The sequence below is a fragment of the Mus caroli genome, unplaced genomic scaffold, assembly GCF_978045245.1.
Source record: "Mus caroli unplaced genomic scaffold, Mus_caroli_1 scaffold_11, whole genome shotgun sequence".
Taxonomy (NCBI): domain Eukaryota; kingdom Metazoa; phylum Chordata; class Mammalia; order Rodentia; family Muridae; genus Mus; species Mus caroli.
In genome coordinates, this window is record NW_028227266.1 from 109349502 (window position 1) to 109370862 (window position 21361).

The 21361-nt window shown below is 50.3% G+C and overlaps 1 protein-coding gene across 1 annotated transcript in view; it reads left to right on the top strand.

Annotated features, from left to right (window-relative positions):
• Ccdc12 (coiled-coil domain containing 12) overlaps nt 1-21361 on the top strand; it is a 55087-nt gene that overhangs the window by 15598 nt on the left and 18128 nt on the right. Inside the window, exon 2 of the mRNA XM_021172485.3 lies at nt 21072-21139. Within this exon, the coding sequence (XP_021028144.1) occupies nt 21072-21139 (68 nt within the window). The remainder of the gene's footprint in view (nt 1-21071; nt 21140-21361) is intronic.

The window sequence follows — 21361 nt, forward strand, 5'->3', positions numbered from 1 at the left end:
GGGGGGGGGCGGGGTTTGGAGACAGAGTTTCTCTGTGTAGCTCTGGCTGTCCTGGAACTCACTTTACTTGAACTCAGAAATCCGCCTGTCTCTGCCTCCCAAGTGCTGGGACTAAAGGCGTGCGCCATCATGCCCAGCCCAAGGAAGTCTTTTTTTTTTTTTTAAGATTTATTTATTTATTTAAGTACACTGTAGCTGTCCTCAGACACTCCAGAAGAGGGTGTCAGATCTCGTTACGGATGGTTTTGAGCCACCATGTGGTTGCTGGGATTTTAACTCAGGACCTTCGGAAGAGCAGTTAGTGCTCTTACCCGCTGAGCCGTCTCACCAGCCCCAAGGAACTCTTTTTTTTAAGATTGAGTTTATTACTTTTTAATTATGTATAGTGTGTAGGTGTGTGCATGTGAGTACAGTACCTGCAGAGGCCAGAGATGTTAGTTCCCTAGAGTCACAGCAGTTATGAGCTATTTTGGGTGCTAGGAGCCAAACTTAGGTCCTCTGGAAGATCAGCAAATGCTCTTATCACTGAGCTGTCTCCCTAGGCCCTGATTTCTAGGAATTCTTTTGAGTCCTTTGTTTTATATGTTCATATGGCTATGTATGTATGTAATATGTATGTAAAATGTTTGTATGTATGTATTTTGTTGAGGCAAGGTCTTACTGTATAGTCCTGCAGCTCAATATATAGACCAGTCTGGCTTTTAACTCATATAAGAGATCACCCTGCCTCTGCCTCCCAAATTCTGGAATTAAAAGTCTATATAACCACACTGGGCTAAATAGGCTTTGTACCCCTTTGAGATAAAATCTCATGCAACCCAGGTTTCCTCCTCTGAGTCCTAAAGATAACCTTGAATTTCTAATCATCCTGCCTCTGCCTCCTGGGTTCTGGGACCATAGGTGTCGATTAATATACCCAGTTTATGCAGGTCCATGGTTCAAACTCAAGGCCTTGCTTTGTTGCTGGGCGAGCACTACCAGCTGAGCTCCACTTGCGGCCCCTATTCCTCAGGTTTTAATGGCATGTGTGTGTTTCCCTGTAGCCCGAGGTCAGCACTGATTAGGCCAGCCTGGCTGGCCAGTTAGCTCCAGTGATCTGATCCTCAGCCTCACAGCTAAGTTGAAGCCAGCCTGGGCTACATGTAGTTAATTTACTATTTCCGTGTAGCAGCTTGGACTTCTGAAGGATACCTCTCCACAACAGCCAGCTGGGCCTGTTCCATGCTCCCACTTCATTTTTAATTCAACTGTGCATGAAAGTACAGCAGTGTATACTCCAGGGCCCCTCCATGCAGTGCGTCTCAGACCTCACACTTCCAAGCCCTGACAACTGTGTACCCCAATTCCATACACAGTACTCTCTCACTCAGCACTCACCCCACATTCCATACACAGTACTCTCTCACTCAGCACTCGCCCCACCTTCCATACACAGTACTCTCTCACTCAGCACTCTCCCCACCTTCCATACACAGTACTCTCTCACTCAGCACTCCCCCCACCTTCCATACACAGTACTCTCTCACTCAGCACTCGCCCCACCTTCCATACACAGTACTCTCTCACTCAGCACTCGCCCCACCTTCCATACACAGTACTCTCTCACTCAGCACTCGCCCCACCTTCCATACACAGTACTCTCTCACTCAGCACTCGCCCCACCTTCCATACACAGTACTCTCTCACTCAGCACTCGCCCCACCTTCCATACACAGTACTCTCTCACTCAGCACTCGCCCCACCTTCCATACACAGTACTCTCTCACTCAGCACTCCCCCCACCTTCCATACACAGTACTCTCTCACTCAGCCTTGCCCCATCTTCCATACACAGTACTCTCTCACTCAGCCTTGCCCCACCTTCCATACACAGTACTCTCTCACTCAGCACTCGCCCCACATTCCATACACAGTACTCTCTCACTCAGCCTTGCCCCACCTTCCATACACAGTACTCTCTCACTCAGCACTCGCCCCACCTTCCATACACAGTACTCTCTCACTCAGCACTCGCCCCACCTTCCATACACAGTACTCTCTCACTCAGCACTTGCCCCACCTTCCATACACAGTACTCTCTCACTCAGCACTCGCCCCACCTTCCATACACAGTACTCTCTCACTCAGCCTTGCCCCACCTTCCATACACAGTACTCTCTCACTCAGCCTTGCCCCACCTTCCATACACAGTACTCTCTCACTCAGCACTCGCTCCACCTTCCATACACAGTACTCTCTCACTCAGCCTTGCCCCACCTTCCATACACAGTACTCTCTCACTCAGTCTTGCCCCACCTTCCATACACAGTACTCTCTCACTCAGCACTCGCCCCACCTTCCATACACAGTACTCTCTCACTCAGCACTCGCCCCACCTTCCATACACAGTACTCTCTCACTCAGCACTCGCCCCACCTTCCATACACAGTACTCTCTCACTCAGCACTCGCCCCACCTTCCATACACAGTACTCTCTCACTCAGCACTCCCCCCACCTTCCATACACAGTACTCTCTCACTCAGCCTTGCCCCATCTTCCATACACAGTACTCTCTCACTCAGCCTTGCCCCACCTTCCATACACAGTACTCTCTCACTCAGCACTCGCCCCACATTCCATACACAGTACTCTCTCACTCAGCCTTGCCCCACCTTCCATACACAGTACTCTCTCACTCAGCACTCGCCCCACCTTCCATACACAGTACTCTCTCACTCAGCACTCGCCCCACCTTCCATACACAGTACTCTCTCACTCAGCACTCGCTCCACCTTCCATACACAGTACTCTCTCACTCAGCCTTGCCCCACCTTCCATACACAGTACTCTCTCACTCAGCACTTGCCCCACCTTCCATACACAGTACTCTCTCACTCAGCACTCGCCCCACCTTCCATACACAGTACTCTCTCACTCAGCACTCGCCCCACCTTCCATACACAGTACTCTCTCACTCAGCACTCGCCCCACCTTCCATACACAGTACTCTCTCACTCAGCACTCCCCCCACCTTCCATACACAGTACTCTCTCACTCAGCCTTGCCCCACCTTCCATACACAGTACTCTCTCACTCAGCACTTGCCCCACCTTCCATACACAGTACTCTCTCACTCAGCCTTGCCCCCACCATACTCATCCCTGTCTACCCCAAATATTCCCACAGTTACCCCTACTCCACACCTACACATCCAAACACACCCCTGGCATACACAAATCCCCATGGATACCACCTCCACACTCATCCCTAAGGAACTGAGAGAGCCTGGCCTGGTGGGCAGCTCAATGTGTCTGTCTTGTGAGACTCTCCTCCCAGCTTCAGAGCCTCACCTTTGATCCTGGAGCCCTGGCCTCTCTGGGTTTTGTTTTGGGAGGAAGCAACAGCTTGTACTCTTGAAAGAATTCCAAGAAGAAGAACAATTGTTTGAGTGCCAAAGCCCCTGGGGGAGTAAGATCTACACTCAGTTGTTCTGATCCTGGGCTCAAAAGAGCTGTTGTCTGTAGAGAGACAATGCTAGGGAATGGAGCAGAGCATGCTTGTCCTTCAGACACCTCCAGCCCTCAGAAGTTTAGGGCAGCGTAGTGGCTGGGTTCCCCACACTTGGTCAAGCTTTCCTGTCCTGGGTCCTTTCTCCATAGGAAGTGAGAGTGAATGTGTGATGAGGTCATTCTTGTAAGGCTCACTGCCCACCGGTGGGGTGTGGGGGATGGCGTCACATTTCCTATTGAGTGCTGCTGTGCACTGCCAGGGGATCGAAGTCAGGAAGGCTCACCCTTACCTCAAGGCTGAACCCCACACACTAACCTAGTACACTACCCAGTGCTGCATAGGGGTGCAGAGGCCGTCAGCATCCTGGAGGGGGAGTGGCACTTCCATGCAACAGCTACATGGAGGTGGAAGCTTCTGGACTAGTACGGGCGCAGTTACCCCACATGTACCCCGCCTTTTCTCATCAGTGGGCTTGCAGGTCTTGTCCTGTTCGGGGGTCGCTGTGCTAGGTGCATAACTCACAGCCCCTGACCAGGGACTAGAAGATACTTGAGGGATTGAATGGGAGACCTGAAAGAGGAAGAAGGACTTTAAGTCAGAGCTGAGCGGGTGGGGCGGGCGCCTCTAGATTCAGAATGTGCCTCCCACCTCTCTGTCCCTTGCATGCATGACGATATTTTCCTGGCTTGCACTCAGGTTCTCTGTATATGTACATAGTATCTGTGCAGATCTGCCCTTGTCTCCAGGACAAGGAGCATGTGCGTGTGTGCGTGTGTGCACTCGCACATGGCAGTGGACAGCCTGCAGGATTCAGGTCTCTCCTGTCACATGGGATTAAGCACAGGCTGGGCGTGAGCACCTTGGCCCGCTGGCCTGTTTTTTTTTTTTTTTTTTTTGATGTGGTGGAGACTGGTTGATGTGCAGGTTGGCCGCAAACCTCGAACTCCTGATCCTCCTGCCTGCTGAGATTACAGATGTGTGCCACCGAGCCTGGCCTTAAATGAAGAGGCCTGTTAGGTGACCTGGGGACAAGTATAGGAGTGTGGACCTCTGGTGTCCCCATCCCTGGGGCCGGTACCTGTTGCTTTGATGCCTTGTGTGCTGGCCACAGTGCAGGGCAGTCAGATCACAGGCATGCCCTCATGTCTCTTACCTTCAGAGTTTGCTGTCCCTTTGCAGTTGAAGAAATTGTACCTCTGAGAAACCAAATACTTCCCCAAGGTCCCCCAGTAGATGGTTAGAGCTGCGTCACGTCCTCTTGTGGCCTGGCCTGGCTTTCTCACTCTCAGCTGAGCACATGCATTAGGTAAGGATTACAGACCTCCTTAAGTAGTCCCCCACAAATAAATGTGCCAGTTCTGACTTGTGGTTCAATGGCTTTAATTAGGACTTTATCACTTTAGGTAGATCACACCAAGGAGGAGACATCTGTCTTCCTGTCTCAGACTGTAACACTGAGAAGCAGCTGATCAGACCAGAGGTTAAAATAGCTTATAGTCTCCTAAGAGTTCCAGAGCAACCTCCTCCTTACCTGGGAATTGATGTGAATTTTGCTTTTCAGACTCTGGGTTCTGAGAATGTTGTCACTGCAGTTCTCTCTTCCCACTTGTTGCGAGGTTGATTTGGCTGACCTGCCTGACACTTGGGTGTCCCCTTCCTCCTGGAGCACAACCTTCCCAACAGAGTCGACTGTGCTTTGGTGAAGAGTATATAGGCAGCAATGCCCCTCCTCCTTCCCTAATCTCCAGACAAGCTCAGAAACTCAGATGCCTGGTGTTGGGCCTGTTTTGCACATGGTTCCATGTTAGCACAGAGGGAATGGAATGGTGACCCCCAGGTTTGATACGGGTCTTAGCTTATATCAGCAACTGGCCTTTGTGGTAGTCAGACTTGGAGAGTATGCTGGGATCACAGAACACCCCACTGTCCTCCGTTTGTGAAGTTGGCTCTAGACACAGAACTGTGCCTTTCCCACATCTCTATGAAAACAAGATGCTTTTTCCCCTATACACTTCATTAGGGCATAGCTGTCAATGGCCATATGCAGCCAAATACTTTATTCCAAGCAACAGAAATCGATGTTGCCTGATTTTAAATGAAAACTAAGTATTGTGTATATTTGTTTAGAGATTTATGTTTTACTGACCGTGGTGGCACTTGCCTTTTAACCCAGCACTCAGGAGGCAGAGGCAGGCAGAGCTCTGTGAGTTTAAGATTAGCCTGGTCTACAGAGTGAGTCCAGGCTAACTAGGGCTATACAGTGAGACTTTATCTTTAAAAGGGGAGATGGGGCTGCTGTGTAGTCTTGCTTGCTATGTAGTCTGGAGCTCACTAGTAGACCAGGCTGGCCTTGTGCTATGTAGTCTGGAGCTCACTAGTAGACCAGGCTGGCCTTGTGCTATGTAGTCTGGAGCTCACTAGTAGACCAGGCTGGCCTTGAACTTGAAGTCACAGTGATCTGCCTGCTTCTGCTTCAGTTTTATTTTTCAGTTATGTGTATTCCCATGTTGCTGTGTGGGGGTATGTGCATGTGCATGCAGTTGCCCTCCAAAGCCAAAAAGGGCATCAGTTCCCCCAGAACTGGAGTTACAGGATGATACGCATGCTGAGAACCAAATTCAGGTCCTTTGGAAGCAGTGTGAACTCTAACCACTGAGCCATCTTTCCAGCTCCAGAAGTGTCTAAAATAAGAGCTGCCGTGGACGTCTGTCTGTAACCCCAGTGCCTTTGGCAGCCCAGGTTAGCCTCCAACTCTTACCACTAAGGATGACCCTGGCTTCCCGATCCTCCTTGCCTCTGTCTTCCCAAGTGTATTACAGACACTTGGCCACCATTTCCAACTCTTGGAATCGATCTTCAATCCATTTTGTTGCTACCAGAGAAGTGTTCGATTCCCCCCCGCCCCCGCTTGCAGGGTATCATTCCCAGTTCTCAGTCCTAGGTGGTATATAGGACCAGCAGCCAGGGACACTTTTCCTACTGCAAAGTCTGCACAGGAAGTAGGTGTGGCCATGTTAGGCTCCTCGTGTGCAGTGGGCCACTCCCTGCTGCCAGTGATGGTGAGGTAGATGGAAGTGAGACCTCAAGTCTAACCTAGTTTCTGCACTTCTCTTGCTGAGTACTTTATCTGAACCTACTGTAGCCCTTTAGACATTACATCACTCTCGTGGTTTCTCTCTCTCTTCTTGTCCTGCGTGCTCTGTGTCCAGAGCCCACTGTGGTGACCACAGTAGCCCTTAGACGGTTGGCCACTTCCTCTTCTAGTTCAGCTTCTTGAGCTCTGACTTGGGCTTCTCAGCTAGTGTGCAGAGTTAGGTCCTGAGAACAGGCAGGCCATTAGTCATGCTGGCTGCTAGGTCTTGCTGGGGAGCTTCTGATTTGGTAGATGCTGTTTATCACAGGTCCTCCTGTTGCGGTCCAGTTCCTCTTGAGCTAGACAATGTTTGAGGCCTCTGCAGTGCCACAAGTTGGTAGTTGTATTTTGCTTGGTCTAAGAATGGACCGTGATTGTGATTCCCTTGTTGCTGTGGCCGTTTGAGATTTTCAAAGTGTGATGCAGTTGGGAAACATCGGTCAGCAGGCTGACCCAGCGTTTCTTTGCTGTGAGTTACGAGGTACCAAGTAGGTGGTGCCTCAGCTGTCCTGAACCGGGTTGTTTGGATGGGATGATACGGATCCCTGATAAGAACAGGGTCTAGAGAGCCTCCTGTGTGTCTACCAGTGCAGCATGAGGGGATATGCCAGCAGCTAAAAGGGTCCAGACAGACAAACGGACTCTGAGAGCCCTCCTTCTGCTCTCCGCGAGGGGCTCTCCTGACCCACACTGAGCTTGTTACTTAAGTGACTTCAACAGTGGCCTTTGTCCTTTCCTTCCTGGCTCTTGTTAAATGTTCTTCATAAACGCCGTCATTTACATGGTTGATACACGGCTGTCTTTCCTCTTCAGCTGACCTCTGCGTCCTGTCCAGCATGGCCTTCCTGCTGCACCTGTGCCTTTGGAAGGTGCCCTGTTCCCTTTGCCTGGATATAGGATTCAGTGTCATCATATCTGTTCCTTCCTGTGACCCTAGCGGTCCTTGCCATGCCCACTGGCTCCAGGTGGTTGTGGGCTTCATCCTGTCTGGTTCCCACTGTCCCAGGCCCCTGTGGCTTTGATGCCATCTGGTGATTATACACTTACTGTTCCCTCAACTGCCCCCAGCTCCCTGCCGCAGCAAGTTCACCTCAGTTCCTGTCACCCTTGCTAGATGACAGGGCTCAGGCACATGGGTTTCGTGAGTTGACTGGGCTGAGATTTTTCTTCAAGAAAAGCAGACTTGCCTTTTGGACAAATCCAGTGGTTATTTAAAAGCCTGCAGGTCAAAGTGATTGAAGGCTTCTAGCCAGCCCAGCTGGGCAAACAGCTGGGCAGGCCTTGCCCTTCCCTTTCCCCATTCCTTCCTCCTTTCTGAACTGTTAGATTACATTCCTAAAGCTAGCCACTAAGGTCTATTTCCTTATTTGGCCACTTTCTCCCCTGAAGCTGACCACCAAGGTCCAGCTATTAAAGTATTGAAGCCCCATCTTTGCTACCCTAGTTAACCTGGCCCATCAAAATGAAAGCTCCTCATCATAGCACAGGTTTCCCTTTATAAAGCACAGTTGCCTGTGGGCCACCGGTCCTCTTTATCCAGAGGCAGTCCTTTGTCCCTCTGGAACAATACTCCATTCTCCTTCTCCCTTGTCCTCTGTCTCCTGTCTTTGTCTCTTGCTCCCTGCCCTTTGTCCCTCTGAGGCGAATAGATCTCCTCTGTGCTAAGAACTTGATCTTGGGGGTTCGGTTCCAACTCTAATCCTGTTGGTGATATTAAGCAGTTTGAACTTTGTAGGGGCTCATGAAGTCAGACAATGGCATTGCCACAGTCTTACGCAGGTGTGGGCTACTGAAGCTTTGTCAGTGGTCCATAGAGAATAATGGTGAGATTTTAGTTGGTATTAGACATGGAAGAAGCCGGACACCGCCAGGAGCCCTGTGTCCTAGCTATGGCATTGGCTGGTGGGGATGGCACTGCTCATGTGTAAGGTTAGAGAATCAACCTATTTTAAGAAAGTCAGTTCTCACCGCCAGCAGTGATAGCACACACCTTTAATCCCAGAACTCCAGGGTGGGGGTGGGGTGGGGGTGGTGGTGCTACGTATTCAAATGCTAAATACTGGGTCCCAAGGTCTGGTTGCCCCCAACAAGGAGATCACCAGGTCCACCAAAGGATGCTGTGTAAACCTTGTCCCCGGGTTATCCCAGATTGGTTAATAAAGATGCTTACATCATGGGCTGGGCAGAAGAGAGGGGGTGGAGCAAAGCATCCCAGGCTTGGTGTCTCCGGCAGGGACCACAAGGAGGAGAGGAAGGAGGTGGCCACTGGGTAGGTGGATCTTAGCTCATGGCCACGGAGGGCTGGCCTGATGGAGTAGGAGAGGGCCAGGTGAACACAGCAAGTGATATCTCAGGGATGGCACAGGCAAGTAGACAAAATAGAGGGCTGATGTCTGCCCAGCTCTAGTGTTTTAAGGCTTATTATAAATCTAAAGGTCTCTGTGTCTTTTATCTGGGAATAATGATAGTGTGAAGTGGAGTAGAAACCCCTAATAGATATTTAAAGACAACAAGGGGGTGTAGCAACCCCCAAAATAATGAGACACTACAGGCAGATCTCTGAGATCAAGACCAGCCTGGTCTACAGAGTGAGCTCCAGAACAGCCAGGGCTACACAGAGAGACCCTGTCTGGAAAAGGTCAGTTCCCACCTCCTGGGATCTAGGGATTGAGCTCAGGTCAGGAGATCTGTGTGGCAAGTTCCCTTTACCTCCTGAGCTCCTCATGCCCTGCTTCTTGTTTGTTTGTGTTTCTCTTGTTTTGTCTTGAGACAGGGTCTCTTGTAGCTGAGAATGACCTTGAACTCTTAGTGCCCCTGCTCTGCCTCCCTGATTCTGAGATTTCAGACAAGAACCACTCTGGCCTGGTTTATGTGGTATTTGGTATCAAACATAAGGCTACTTTCTTGCTAGAAGCACTCTGCCAACTGATTTACATCCTGTTTAAGCAAAAACAAACCAACAAACAAACTAGTTTATTATTTAGAAGGGGACTTGTGCCATCACTTCATGCGTGTGGAGGTCAAGGGACAACTCATGCAAATGGGCTATAGCTTTGCTGCATGTATCCTTCCATGCACCCTGCCTCAGCAGTTGATTGAACCCAGGTCATAGGTGCTGTTGACATAGGTGCATCTTGTTGGGTGCCTGTGTTGCCTGACAAGAGTGGAAGCTGTTGGTAGCGGACAAGGCACTTTTGGGAGGACCCAGAAATGGTGCAAATAAGCAGAGATGGTTTGGATGTATGTTGTGTGTGGGAAGTGGAAGAGTGTCTTCTGCAGGGCCATGAGGGTTCTGGGCTCTTGCTTATCATTTGCAGATCCCAGGATGGTGAGAACTGGGGAGATGGACTCCCTCCTGGCTCAGCCTCTACATCCCAGTATGGAATGGAAGAAGGGGAAGCCATGTGCTCTTCCAGCCTGGCCTAGCAGTAGCAGAAACAGAGATTCTGGGTGGCTGCACCAGGCCCACAACTGATGATCAGTTGACCCTTCCCTGGCTGACTACCGTGAAGTCCCAGAAGAGGTCCCAGGCACCTTCCTATAGTGACAATTTTGGAATCTTGGTTTATTTAAAAAACAAAAAACAAAACAAAAACAAAAAACAACAACAAAAAAACCAACACAGAACTATTATAAGAATACGTTTTTGTTTTAACCCAGGTATGGGATATGTGACTACTTCAGACTGTCCACTACAGCTGATTATGATTTGCCTCGTGCTCTAGCAGGGGCATGATTTTGCCAGCAGCAAATGGTTTCTGGGATTGTGTGATGGTGCACACTCTGGGGACTTTTCGGAGGCTGGTAGGGCCCTGCGAGGTAAGATGAGTCATTGGCTGTTGGTCACGGTTTGTTAAGTAGTCCTGCAAGAAGAAGAGACAAGAAATTAGATATCCTGATGACGAAGACTGAACTAGCCTCAAGGAACTCAACACCTCTAATCATCAGGAAGTAGTCTAACAATATCGTCACCCCCTTTCCTTTCTCTCCTTTTTTCTCTTCTATCTAGTGTTGGGGGTTGAAATGGTTGGAAAAAGTGTGGAGAAGGGTGGAAGAAAGAAGAACCCAAAAAGTAGCCAAAGACCAGCTACACCTTTCCTGGGAAGCTGGCACACTAGAAGTCTTGCACCTTGCAGCCTCCTCGGGGCTCTGTGATCAGCTTTCTATCACCTAGGCTGAGAGTGGGTGAGGAAGTCTTGGCAGTCAGGAGCTCTGCTTTGCTGCTGAGGCAGCTTTTCCCCTCCAAGAAAAGAGGGAAGTGAGGCCAGGTGGGAAAGAGGGGAAATGACCTCACTGTTTAGCATCTTAGCTGAAAATGCTCAGTGAATAATGAGCCCTGCATAACAGAGGTGTCTCTGCTAATTTAGGGGACCAGGCCTGCTGTGTCTGCTGCTGTGTATAGTCAGATTACAAAGGGATGCTGGTGTGTGCCGGCCTCAGCCAGCCCTGTCTGGGCCCTGCAATGCTGGGGTTGGGGGTGTCCTAAGACACTGACTAGGCTTTTGAGGTCTATTTCCCAGTCAGGCTCGGAAACAGTTCAGGGCCAAGACAATGAGTCCCTTGAGTGTGGATTTGCTGGTTGCTTTTGTTTGTTGGTAATTTTTCTTTCTTTTTTTTTTTCTTTTTGTTTGGTTTTTCGAGACAGGGTTTCTCTGTGTAGCCCTGGCTGTCCTGGAACTCACTCTGTAGACCAGGCTGGCCTGGAACTCAGAAATCTGCCTGCCTCTGCCTCCTGAGTGCTGGGATTAAAGGCGTGTGCCACCATGCCCGGCTGTTGGTAAATTTTTGACAACGGAAGTAAAATGGAAAGATATTGCACACAGTTGTGCTGGGCAGCTCCCCCCATCAAGTCTTCAGCCTTTTCTAAGTGTGGTGTTGCCATGGTGGCAACCTTGGCTCTGTAGTTAGTGTGGGACTCAGCTGTGCCCTCACATTCTGTTTCACTGAGCAGCTGGCCCTCTGGACGATGCCCAGCAGGCTGAACTACATCACAGTTCCAATTATCCCTTGTGAGGAGTGCTGAGTGCTGTTCGCTGTTCTGAATACCTCTGCCTGGATTGTTCTGGTTACTTCGACTTTCTGAACTGGAGTTTCTGGCCCAGAAATGGTTGTGTTTGGGGATTTTGACAGTTGGCTTATATCACTCTAGAATGGTATCAGAAGCCCTCTCAACCCTGTGGTGTGTCATAAGAGTGCTTTAGAGTCTAACAGAGAGGCCAGACATACTTGGTATCTGTGAGTACAAGGCCATTTGTAGTCTGTATCGAGAGCTCCAGGTCAGTCAGGGAGAGAGAAAGGCAGACAGACTGACTGAGACTATCTGTGTGCCATGTCAGGGCAAGAATTGGACCAGAGCAAGGAGCAGGCATTCAGAGAGGAGCAGCTTGAAGGCCACCTCACCCTCCCCCACTGGGGTTCTGTCAGCCCCAGGCCATGTGACTCTGGATGAGTTACTTAATTACGCTGTGCCTCTGATTTGCTCATCCACGAAAACAGGAAGGAATGCTGACCTTATAAAATGTTTGCAGTGGTTAATTGGATAAACTTGATCGTGTTCAGTAATATCAGTATTACTCAATTTAAGTAAGTTGTCTATATAATGTTATCACTCACAAGTGGGAAAAGCAGGACAGAAGTGAATGTTTGCGTCCAACTCTCAAAAGAGCTCACCTAGTCATTGGGACCCTAGTGTGATTGATGCTTTTTTGTTTTATTGACCCTACTTACATTTTATCTCTCCTGTTATCTCCAAAAGTGGGCAAGATTGAGCTGGGATGTGGCTCAGTTGGTACAGTCTGTTGTGCTTCCAGTAATTCAACTGGCTGTCAGCTCTCTTGAGTTTTATTGAACCAAGGTGCTGGGTGGGTGGTGGTGACTCCCTAGGAAAAATAGCACAAGAGTCAGGTATGAGCCTGGCCCATCACTGTTAAGCAGCAGGATTTGAACCTTGGCCAGGATTCCAGTAAGCATTCCCACAGCAGGCATCATGGAGCAGAAGGTGTGCATGGGACAGTGGACCTGGTTCCCTTACTTAAGCCTCAAGTGTCCCTGCTGAAGTACCACCAGGGCCACCTGACCCAAAAAGGGTCCTGCAGTTTGCTTGCAACCCCAACATGGGTGAGGATTGGTATAAGGTTTTCCTTGTCCCCACCTCAGTCCAAGCCTGAGGTGTAGGCTTCCTGTATGCCTCAGGGCTTCCTGTAGGGAGAAGCCAAGTGGGAGTTCAGGAGTTTGGAGCCTCAGTTCTGGGCTGCCCAGGTGAAATGGTCTAGTCTGGCTCCCTGGAAAGGGAAAGGGGGCTGTGGTTTGTGCTGTGCCCTCTGCCTAACCTTCCAGTTGGTTACTTCCTGCTGCTGCTGGGCAGGGTGAAGTCCTGGGCACTGGAAGGGACGTGTGCTCACCCATCTGTACCAGTTGTTCCCTGTTCTGCCCTCCCTCTGCCCCCTGCCCCCTCCCATTCATTCTTTAACGGGCAGGACAAGGGAGGTGTACTTTGGAGACTCTCCCCAGCCACCTAGAGAGCCACTGCCTCTTGTCATGCTGTCAATACCATCCCTTCCTTGTTCTGGGTCTGTGTGCCATTGCCCCCTTCCAACCTTGCCCTCTGAGAATCCAAAAGCATTCTGGACTTTTCTCCAGAAAGCTGTACTCCTCTCAAACCTGGTGTGTGTGTGTGTGTGTGTGTGTGTGTGTGGTCGTTGGCCCTGGGGTAAGGATCCCCATCACACTTGAATTCTTAGTGCTTTTTCTCCTTGGCTCTCAGCTTGCAATGCATGCAATTCCTACATCAGGGATCTGGCCAATGTCTGTGGACTTATAAAGGAAATATGCGGGAGGGAGGAGTTACCTGCTGTCTCCCTTGCACTTGTGGCAGGATGCCCAGTTGTACTTCTGGAAAGAACAAGAGCTGACTTGGCCTGAGGCCAGCGCCCTATGTTCCTCCACCACACATAGGATATCAGTGATCCCAGGCTCAAATCCATGGGATGCCGCAGAAGCTGCATCAGCCCGGCATGTTGCTGCCCGGTCTCAGTGGACAGTGGGGCTAGTCCTGCCTTTCTTCTGCAACCAGGAGCCCTCTTTCCTATTGCTGAGGGTATTTTGGCCAGCATGGACCCCTCATAGCCTCTGTACACATCTCAAGCCTCAGCTCTAGTCTCCAAGAAAGCTGCCACACCCTTTCTCTTTGTCCCCATAGCACTGCCACCTCCTTTGTCCAAGGCACCTTCTTTTCCCTGATCACTACCAGAGTCTCAGCCTCACTGCCTCCTCCCAGTCTCTCTGCAGCCTGTCCTGCCTGACTTCAGACCTAATTCCAGCTCTTATTCTGGGCCTTATCTCCGGCTTCCTTGCTGCTTTGGCAGCTGCCAGCAGGCACTTTGTTTTTTCTTTCTCTTTCTCTGTCCACAGGCCTATATAGACTAGCTGTACCCACAGGAGAGCTGTGGCTCCTGCTGTGACCTACCTCTGGCCTGGTGGTCCCCAGTCTGCCATGTCACATTGTGAGCTCTGAGTGAGGACCAGAAGACCCATGCCTATGGCTGGTGCCCACATGGAGGTCAGAAGAAGGTGTCTGATCCCCTAGAAGTGTAGTTTTGAGTGGTTTTGAGCTACCCTGTGGGTGCAGGGAATTGAACTGACATCCTCTTGAAGAACAGCCAGCACTCTTCTCTGCTGAGCCATCTCCCCATCCCTTCGAAGGCATCGTCTAACATGCCCTAACATTGTCTCATGCCCTTGATGAAGCAGGCATTAGGACATACAGTGTTCTTCCTGTTCAGAGGTTTGCTGAGGTCATCACAGAAGACCCACGGGAATGAAAGCCCCCTGCGACCTCTGTAGATACCAGCTGTTAGGACTGCAGCCCTGTGCCCAATCTACATTCCTCTCCTCCTTGCTCTTCTGGGAGCTACCTGCCCACCCAAGCTGCAGGTTTTCCCTTCCTCCCCCATCATTTCCGTCTTGTAATACTTTGATGATGTCACCATGATTGTCCTTGTTCTCAGAGATGAGGAAACCACAGCCAGACTTGCCCAAGGCCACACAGTCAGTGCAACCTGGTTTCCCACTCGGTTGTCAGCTAGAGCGCACACGCTCTATGAGTAGCAGGTGTCGGGCCTGAGGGTATAGACTAGTAAGATAGGTGTCTTCCCAAGAACGCACAGGCTGTTGCTATTGTCAGAGTGGACCCTCTGACAGGGTCCTCACAGCAGCTAGGATTTGCATTTGGAGACCCAGAGAGGGGAGCACAACAAACAGTCCAGTGGGCTCCGGCTGCCTAGAGAAGTCAGAGCGCCTGTTGTTATCACCGTCTTGTCTCCCCCAGCCTCTGGGCAGTTAAAGAGCCTGCAGTTTCTGGTCCCAAGCATGGTGTTATTCCGTCCAGAGCTTATCATTCCATCTTCAGGGTGAGTCAGACACCAGTGGCTGCCCTTCCCGTCTAAATGCCCTTGTAACACAGCTCCCAGGGGCCACCGCACCCAACAGGAAGTTCCTCCACCCCAGCATGAGGTGGCCCTGGCTCTAAGGACAGGCAGCAGGGTGCTGTTGTGGGACCTACCAGGTTTGCCCCAGCATTGCCAGTTTCTTCCTGCCCCTGCCTTGGGCACTGCATGGCCATCTGTCACTCTTTTTCTTTCCTGTGACGTTGACTTTGCGTTAGAACCACTGTCCTCTTAGGGAACTACAGGGTGCGGGTGGGGTGGAGTGGGGGTTGGGGAGTTTGAGGGTCGTTTGTGTGGGAAGGGAAGGACTTTGAAGCCTTGTGTTTGAATGTCTTTGAGAGTTACTTCTTTTGGGGTGAGGTGGGGCTTGGTATGTGCATGCTACCACGCAGGGACTTGTTCCTTCCTTCCACCAAACATTAAACTCAGGACACCAGGCTTGCCCATAAGCACCTTTACCCACTAAGCCATTTTCCTGGCTCAAGACCTTGTTTTTCTTGATTGATACACAGAGGGCCCATTCCTATGGAAATGTGGGCTGTCTGTCTGTGCATTGAGAAGTGATTCGTACTGTGAGCTCTTGCTGGGTCTCCAGCTTACTCAGGATAGATTAAGGGTGACAAGACTTCCCATCAGCAGCATCCCTTAACTCCCTCCTGGAAATAAGAGCCCCAGGCTTCAAAAAGCTGAGTTCCTGGGACATCTCAGGATGAGAGATGACCTCATTCCCTGACCACTCAATTTAGATCCTTCATCTTTGGGGCACTTGGCCCTGGGCACACTTCCTTTAACCTTAATCACCCTTCAAACCCATACCCACAAGTAGCAGCAGGTTGGGGCAAGTCCAGGCTGGGAGCAGAGATCTCACCTGACTCTGGTGTCCTCTTCCCACAGAGCTGTTAGTGTAGGCAACACTAGAGGAAGACCTGTCACCCCTTCCTGACCTTCTTAGGCTCCAGCAGGGCCAGCCGTGTGAGTGTGAGTCTGCCCTATAGGTCATGCTGCATTTAGCCAAGCAGTCACTGCTTCCAGGAATGTTCTCTTTAACCATTTGGTATTCTGCCCATGCGACATCACGAATTGAGTTGAGGGGCTGCCTCCCTCTCTGATTGCCAGTTTCCCAGATGTGCAAAACCCAGCAAAGCCTCCTCACCAGGTATGTTCCTTTGAGTGCACTGGGGATCCTCAAAGTGTAGCCTTTTTTCCTTCATCCATGAGCTCAAGAGCAAACCCAAGGAGCTGGGGTGCAGAGATAGGTTCTGTCTTAGTAACCTGGGAAAGGGGTCGGCAAGAGAAAGTGTAGTGGTTTTCCCTCTCCTTCCCTCGCTTCTGTGTGTCTGGTTGAGGATTGAAGCCCAGGTGGTGGCTCTGCATTCAGACAGCCATGTGGACAGGGTACCAGTGCTCAGGCTAGTGAAGGCGCCTTCCAGGAGAGGAGCTGAGGAGCAGTGCCGCTGTTAAAGTCAATGTCAAGGATGAGGAGCTCAGGTAGAGGCATCCCCAGAGCTCAGTAGAGCTCTAGATAACAAAGAGAGCAAGGTGGCAGAAGCCTCTGATCCCAGCGCCCCGAAATTACACTTGAGCTACAGCATGTCCTGACCCTGCTGTCCCCCTCCCCACCCCACACCCCTGAGACAGAGGCAGGGATGGGTAAGATATAGTTACTGACATCTGTGACGTCACCACACGTCTCAGAGATGCTAAAGGGATGGGGGTTATTATAGGCTGTTTTATGCCAGCAAATTAAGTAATTTAGATAAAATGTATGGTGGGTTTTGTTTTTTGACTCATGGAGAAATAAGCAGTAGGGAGAGGGATCATTCAGTAAATTGCTTGCTGCTCAAGCACAGAGACCTTAGTTCAATCCACAGGACCTGTGTAAAAAGCCAGACGTGGGCCAGCAGCACTGCTCCGTGGGCCAGAAAAGTCAGTTGTGCCGCCAGCCTGCTTATTTACTTGAATTTGATCCCTGGGACTCAGATGGTTAAAGGAAAGAAGAAAGTCCCAAAAGTTTTCTTCTGCATATATGTGCACCCAATAAATAAATATAATTAGTACTGATAAATAAAGCTTAAAAGCCAGGCATGCTCTTGTGTGCCTATAATCTCAGTGCTGAGGAAGCAAAGACAGTTGGCTACTTGAGCTCACTGGCTAGCTAGCCTGGTGTATTTGGCAGTCCCAGGTGGCTGAGAGATGTGTTTCAATAAAACAAGATTGACAGAGGCTGCCAAGATGAGTCAGCAGTTAGGAGCACTTGCTGTTCTTTTAGAGGGCCTGGGCTTGATTCCTAGCACACACGGGGTGGGTCACGGCCTTCTGCAACCCCATTTCCTGGAGATCCAAAGGTCTCTTCTGGCTTCTGCAGGCTCATGCACATACATGGTGTACATACATACACTTGGGCACATACATATACACATTAAATACACACATACACACATACATACATACACACATACATACATACATACGCACATACATACATTCTAAAGCAAAACAAGAGCCCCCAAGGTAGATGGCCCCTGAGGAGTGGTACCCAAGGCTGACCTCTAGCTTTCACATAACATATCCATACAAATTTATGTGCACTCAGATAACTGTAGCAAATACACAAAAAAGCTACTTTTAAAATTGAATATCCTAATAGTCTAGTGTACCTTTATACACTAATTTGACACATGTTAAGTAATAATAGTAGGGAAAAATATTTAAAATGTGTGTGTGTGTGGGAGGGGGGGTTAAGTTTTTCCAAGAGCAGAAACATTTAGTAAAAGTGCTTCAGTTCATAGCCTAGGGTAGTCTTGAATCCAAGGCTGGGTGCTTCAGATATCATTGGCTTGATTTAGGGGTCTCATCATAGTATGTCTGGATGTGAGACCCCGGGCCACCTCTCTTGTTGGATATCCATCCACTGGTGCCTTGGGCTAACTATGGTTGGATCTGCGAGTGTAGCAAATCTGAATTATGTGGGGAGACAGGAAAGGGAGCTGAGGTCAGAGTCAGTCTTAGAAACAGTACTGCTCTCTCAGTGGGCTCCTTCTAATCTTGGCAAGAGCTCCAGGGCAGGCCTGGAGGGCCATGATCCAGATCGGCTACCACCATTTACAGGTTCTGTGACCTTGGGCGTCCCTTCTCATTTTCCCTTTCTCTGATAGGCATTTCTGAATTATCTGCCCCACCCCCATGTCTGACTGAGAACCTCAGGTTGGCACTCCTGTGATTTCTCTAGTTCTGAGGTCATAAGTTTATGAGTTCAGTCTCTCAGGCTGGGGTGGCCTATGCTGGAGTGGGGGTGAGGTGCAGAATTCTCAACATCCCTAGAAGGGGAGTGGACTGGGGTGGGGCAGCAATGCCTGTGACCTAAGTCGGCCATTGGCCCAAAGCAATTATTGTCTTAGGCTTGCTTGCTGTCCCCACCTATGTGCCCTGTGCACTGCTTACCCTCTCTTGCCACCCGCAGTCGTCCATCCCCTGCCTGTGGTCTCTGTTCTACTCAGCATCCCAGATGGGAGTAGCTGTCTGTAGACCACTGTACCTGCCGGCGCCAGATGGCTAGGAGGTTTGAAATATCTCTTGGATACCTCGGTGTTTTCTCCCTTGTTAATTAGTAACTTGGCCCTTGCCAGAGCACTTGAGTGTTTCTGGGGCTTTTGGAGATGGCAGTGGCAGGCTGGCTCTGGCTGAGTTTAACTTTGCCCTTGTTTAGGAAGGGGCATAGTGTGGGCCAAGTACATCTCATGGTGGGTGGATCCTTCTTACGCAGATCCTGCCCTCTTCTGTCAGCTGCACAGAGCCCTTCAGAAAGAAGCTTCCCTAAGGGGTGGGCTTGAGCACCCTGCTCTACCACCTCTAACCCAGGAGCACCCTGCTCTACCACCTCTAACCCAGGGACACCCTGCCCTACCACCTCTAGCCCAGGGAGCTTACCAGCCCCTTCCCTTGAGGCAAGCACTTGTGGGATTTGCTGTTGGTATGGGGATGTTAGAATATCTGCATGCTTTTAATCCAAACACTCGGGTGACTGAGGCAGGTGGATTGGTTGGTCTCTATAGTGGGCTCTATGCCAGCCAAGCCTACATAATGAGACCTTGTCTCAAAAACAAAAAAGAGCCGGGCGTGGTGGCGCACGCCTTTAATCCCAGCACTCGGGAGGCAGAGACAGGCGGATTTCTGAGTTTGAGGCCAGTCTGGTCTACAAAGTGAGTTCCAGGACAGCCAGAGCTACACAGAGAAACCCTGTCTCGAAAAAAACCAAAAAAAAAAAAAAAAAAAAAAAACAAAAAAACAAAAAAGAAAGAAGCCTGGTAGCTTTGTGGGCAAGCCTTTAGTCGAGGAGGGAGCCCATGTCACTCAGCCTCTTGAGGTCCCTTTCTACCCACGGGCCACTCAGCGCTGACTTGTTTCTCAAGCTTGAGCTCTGCCTGTTCTTAAGAACACACACTACCTTTGCTCAGGTTGTCCCCTGGGAATCCTTTTCCAATCCTGTCTGTGTGTCCTAGGGAACCCAGATTTCCCCCTCCTAGCCCCTGGAAACCCATGTTGTCTCCTTTAACCACTGCTGTCTCATGAGACCAAGTTGCATTGGGCTGGGGCTGGGGTCTTGATGCGTTCTATTACAGAAGGCTCGCAGTGAGTCAGGCCCCATAGGTCATATGGCCAAGGGATGGCAGTATCAGTCTTTGCCCTGGGGCTACAAGGTGAGCACTGGTAGATGCCACCCCAGAGAGAAGCAGCTGTCAGTGCTGTGCAGGACCATCAAGGAAAGGAAGTCTAGGCAGCTACTTAAGATCCTGACAGTGTCAGCCCCAGCACGATGCCTGTTGCCATCCCAACAGGTTGCAAGTGGAAGCTTCCAAGTTTCTTCTCAGAACTCCACTCCAGCAAGAGTCCATTGCCAGTAGCAAAGCGAGTTTGGTATCTTCTAGAGGGCTAGCCCTGGCATGTAAGCTTCAATCCTAGGCCTTGGTTCAAGCCTTGGGCCTGTGGCATGGCTCCTTAGATTTGGTCCTGCCCATGAGTGTATACACCTGTGGTCGGTTTGTCCAGCCATAGTGATGCTGGAAAGCAGCGGTCCCAGGAGCACTTTTTTGTGCAGTAGGCAGAAGCAGCCCTGGTGGCGTCCTTAATTTACAGTCCTCTGGGCACTTGAACCACAAGCATACTGTATCTGGACTGAAACAAACATGTCTTACGTAAACTGGGCAGGGGAGGCACATTTAGGGGCTGGCAAGATGACTTGGTGGGTCAAGGTGCTTGTCACCAAGCCCGTCAACCTGAGTTCAGTCCCCACATGGTAGCGGAGAGCTCCTGAAATCTGTCCTAACCTATTCCAACTCCTAGGAGTTATCCTCTGACCTCCATGTGCTCAATGGCACAGTTGTACATGTGTACACATACACACACACACACACACACACACGGATTTAGAAGAACCTTTCCCATAGGCTGTTACATGGGCTCTTTTGCCTCTGTCTCCCTTACTATATCACAGACCTGGGCAGTGAGTCTAGTTCCAAGCCTGCTTCTGATTAGGTTACTTCTGAAGGGATCCACAGGGGTCTTTCTGGAGAAGTCTCTAGGCTGGAAAGAATGCCAAGAGGCCTAGTTGTTTGGACCATCTTTTCCTCCTTCCCTAGAGCCCAACACATGGCTCCACCCAGATCCATGAAGGTGGCTGGTGGCCATCCAGCCCCGACCAGCTACATTCTTGCTCTCTAAGACATAGCTCTTCCTGCTTGTTTTGTACCTGGGTCTGGGCTGGGATCATGGAGGGCTTTGTTGTTATTGTTGCTGTTGCTGTTGTTCAATTTAATTTTGAGACAAGGTCTCACTCACTGTGTAGACTGTCCTGGAACTCACAGTGCAGACCCAAATGGCCTAGAACTCACAGCGATGTGCCTGCCTCTGCCTCCCAAGTGCTGGAAGGGCTGTAGAGTTGGCTTCCCAGGTGAACTGAACTACAGGAAAGTTTATCTGAGCAGTGCTTTTCTTTCCTTCTTTACAGGACAGGGAAGATGGGGAGCCACAGACCAAGCAGCTCAGAGAAGAGGAAGAGGAAGTTGGGAAGCACAGGTAGAGCCTCTGTGTGTGTGTGATCATGCGCGTGTCCTCTTGCCGTGACACACTGCTCTGCTCTCCCCACTGACACCTTCCCAGTGCTGTTCAGGGCTGGACATTGCTCACGCAGCTGCCATGTCCAGACCTGAAAAGATCAACCCTCTCACTAGTTAGGGCTGTCCCTATAGTCCTTCCCGCTTTCTGTCTAGCTCAGGGGCTCTCAATCTCCCCAATGCT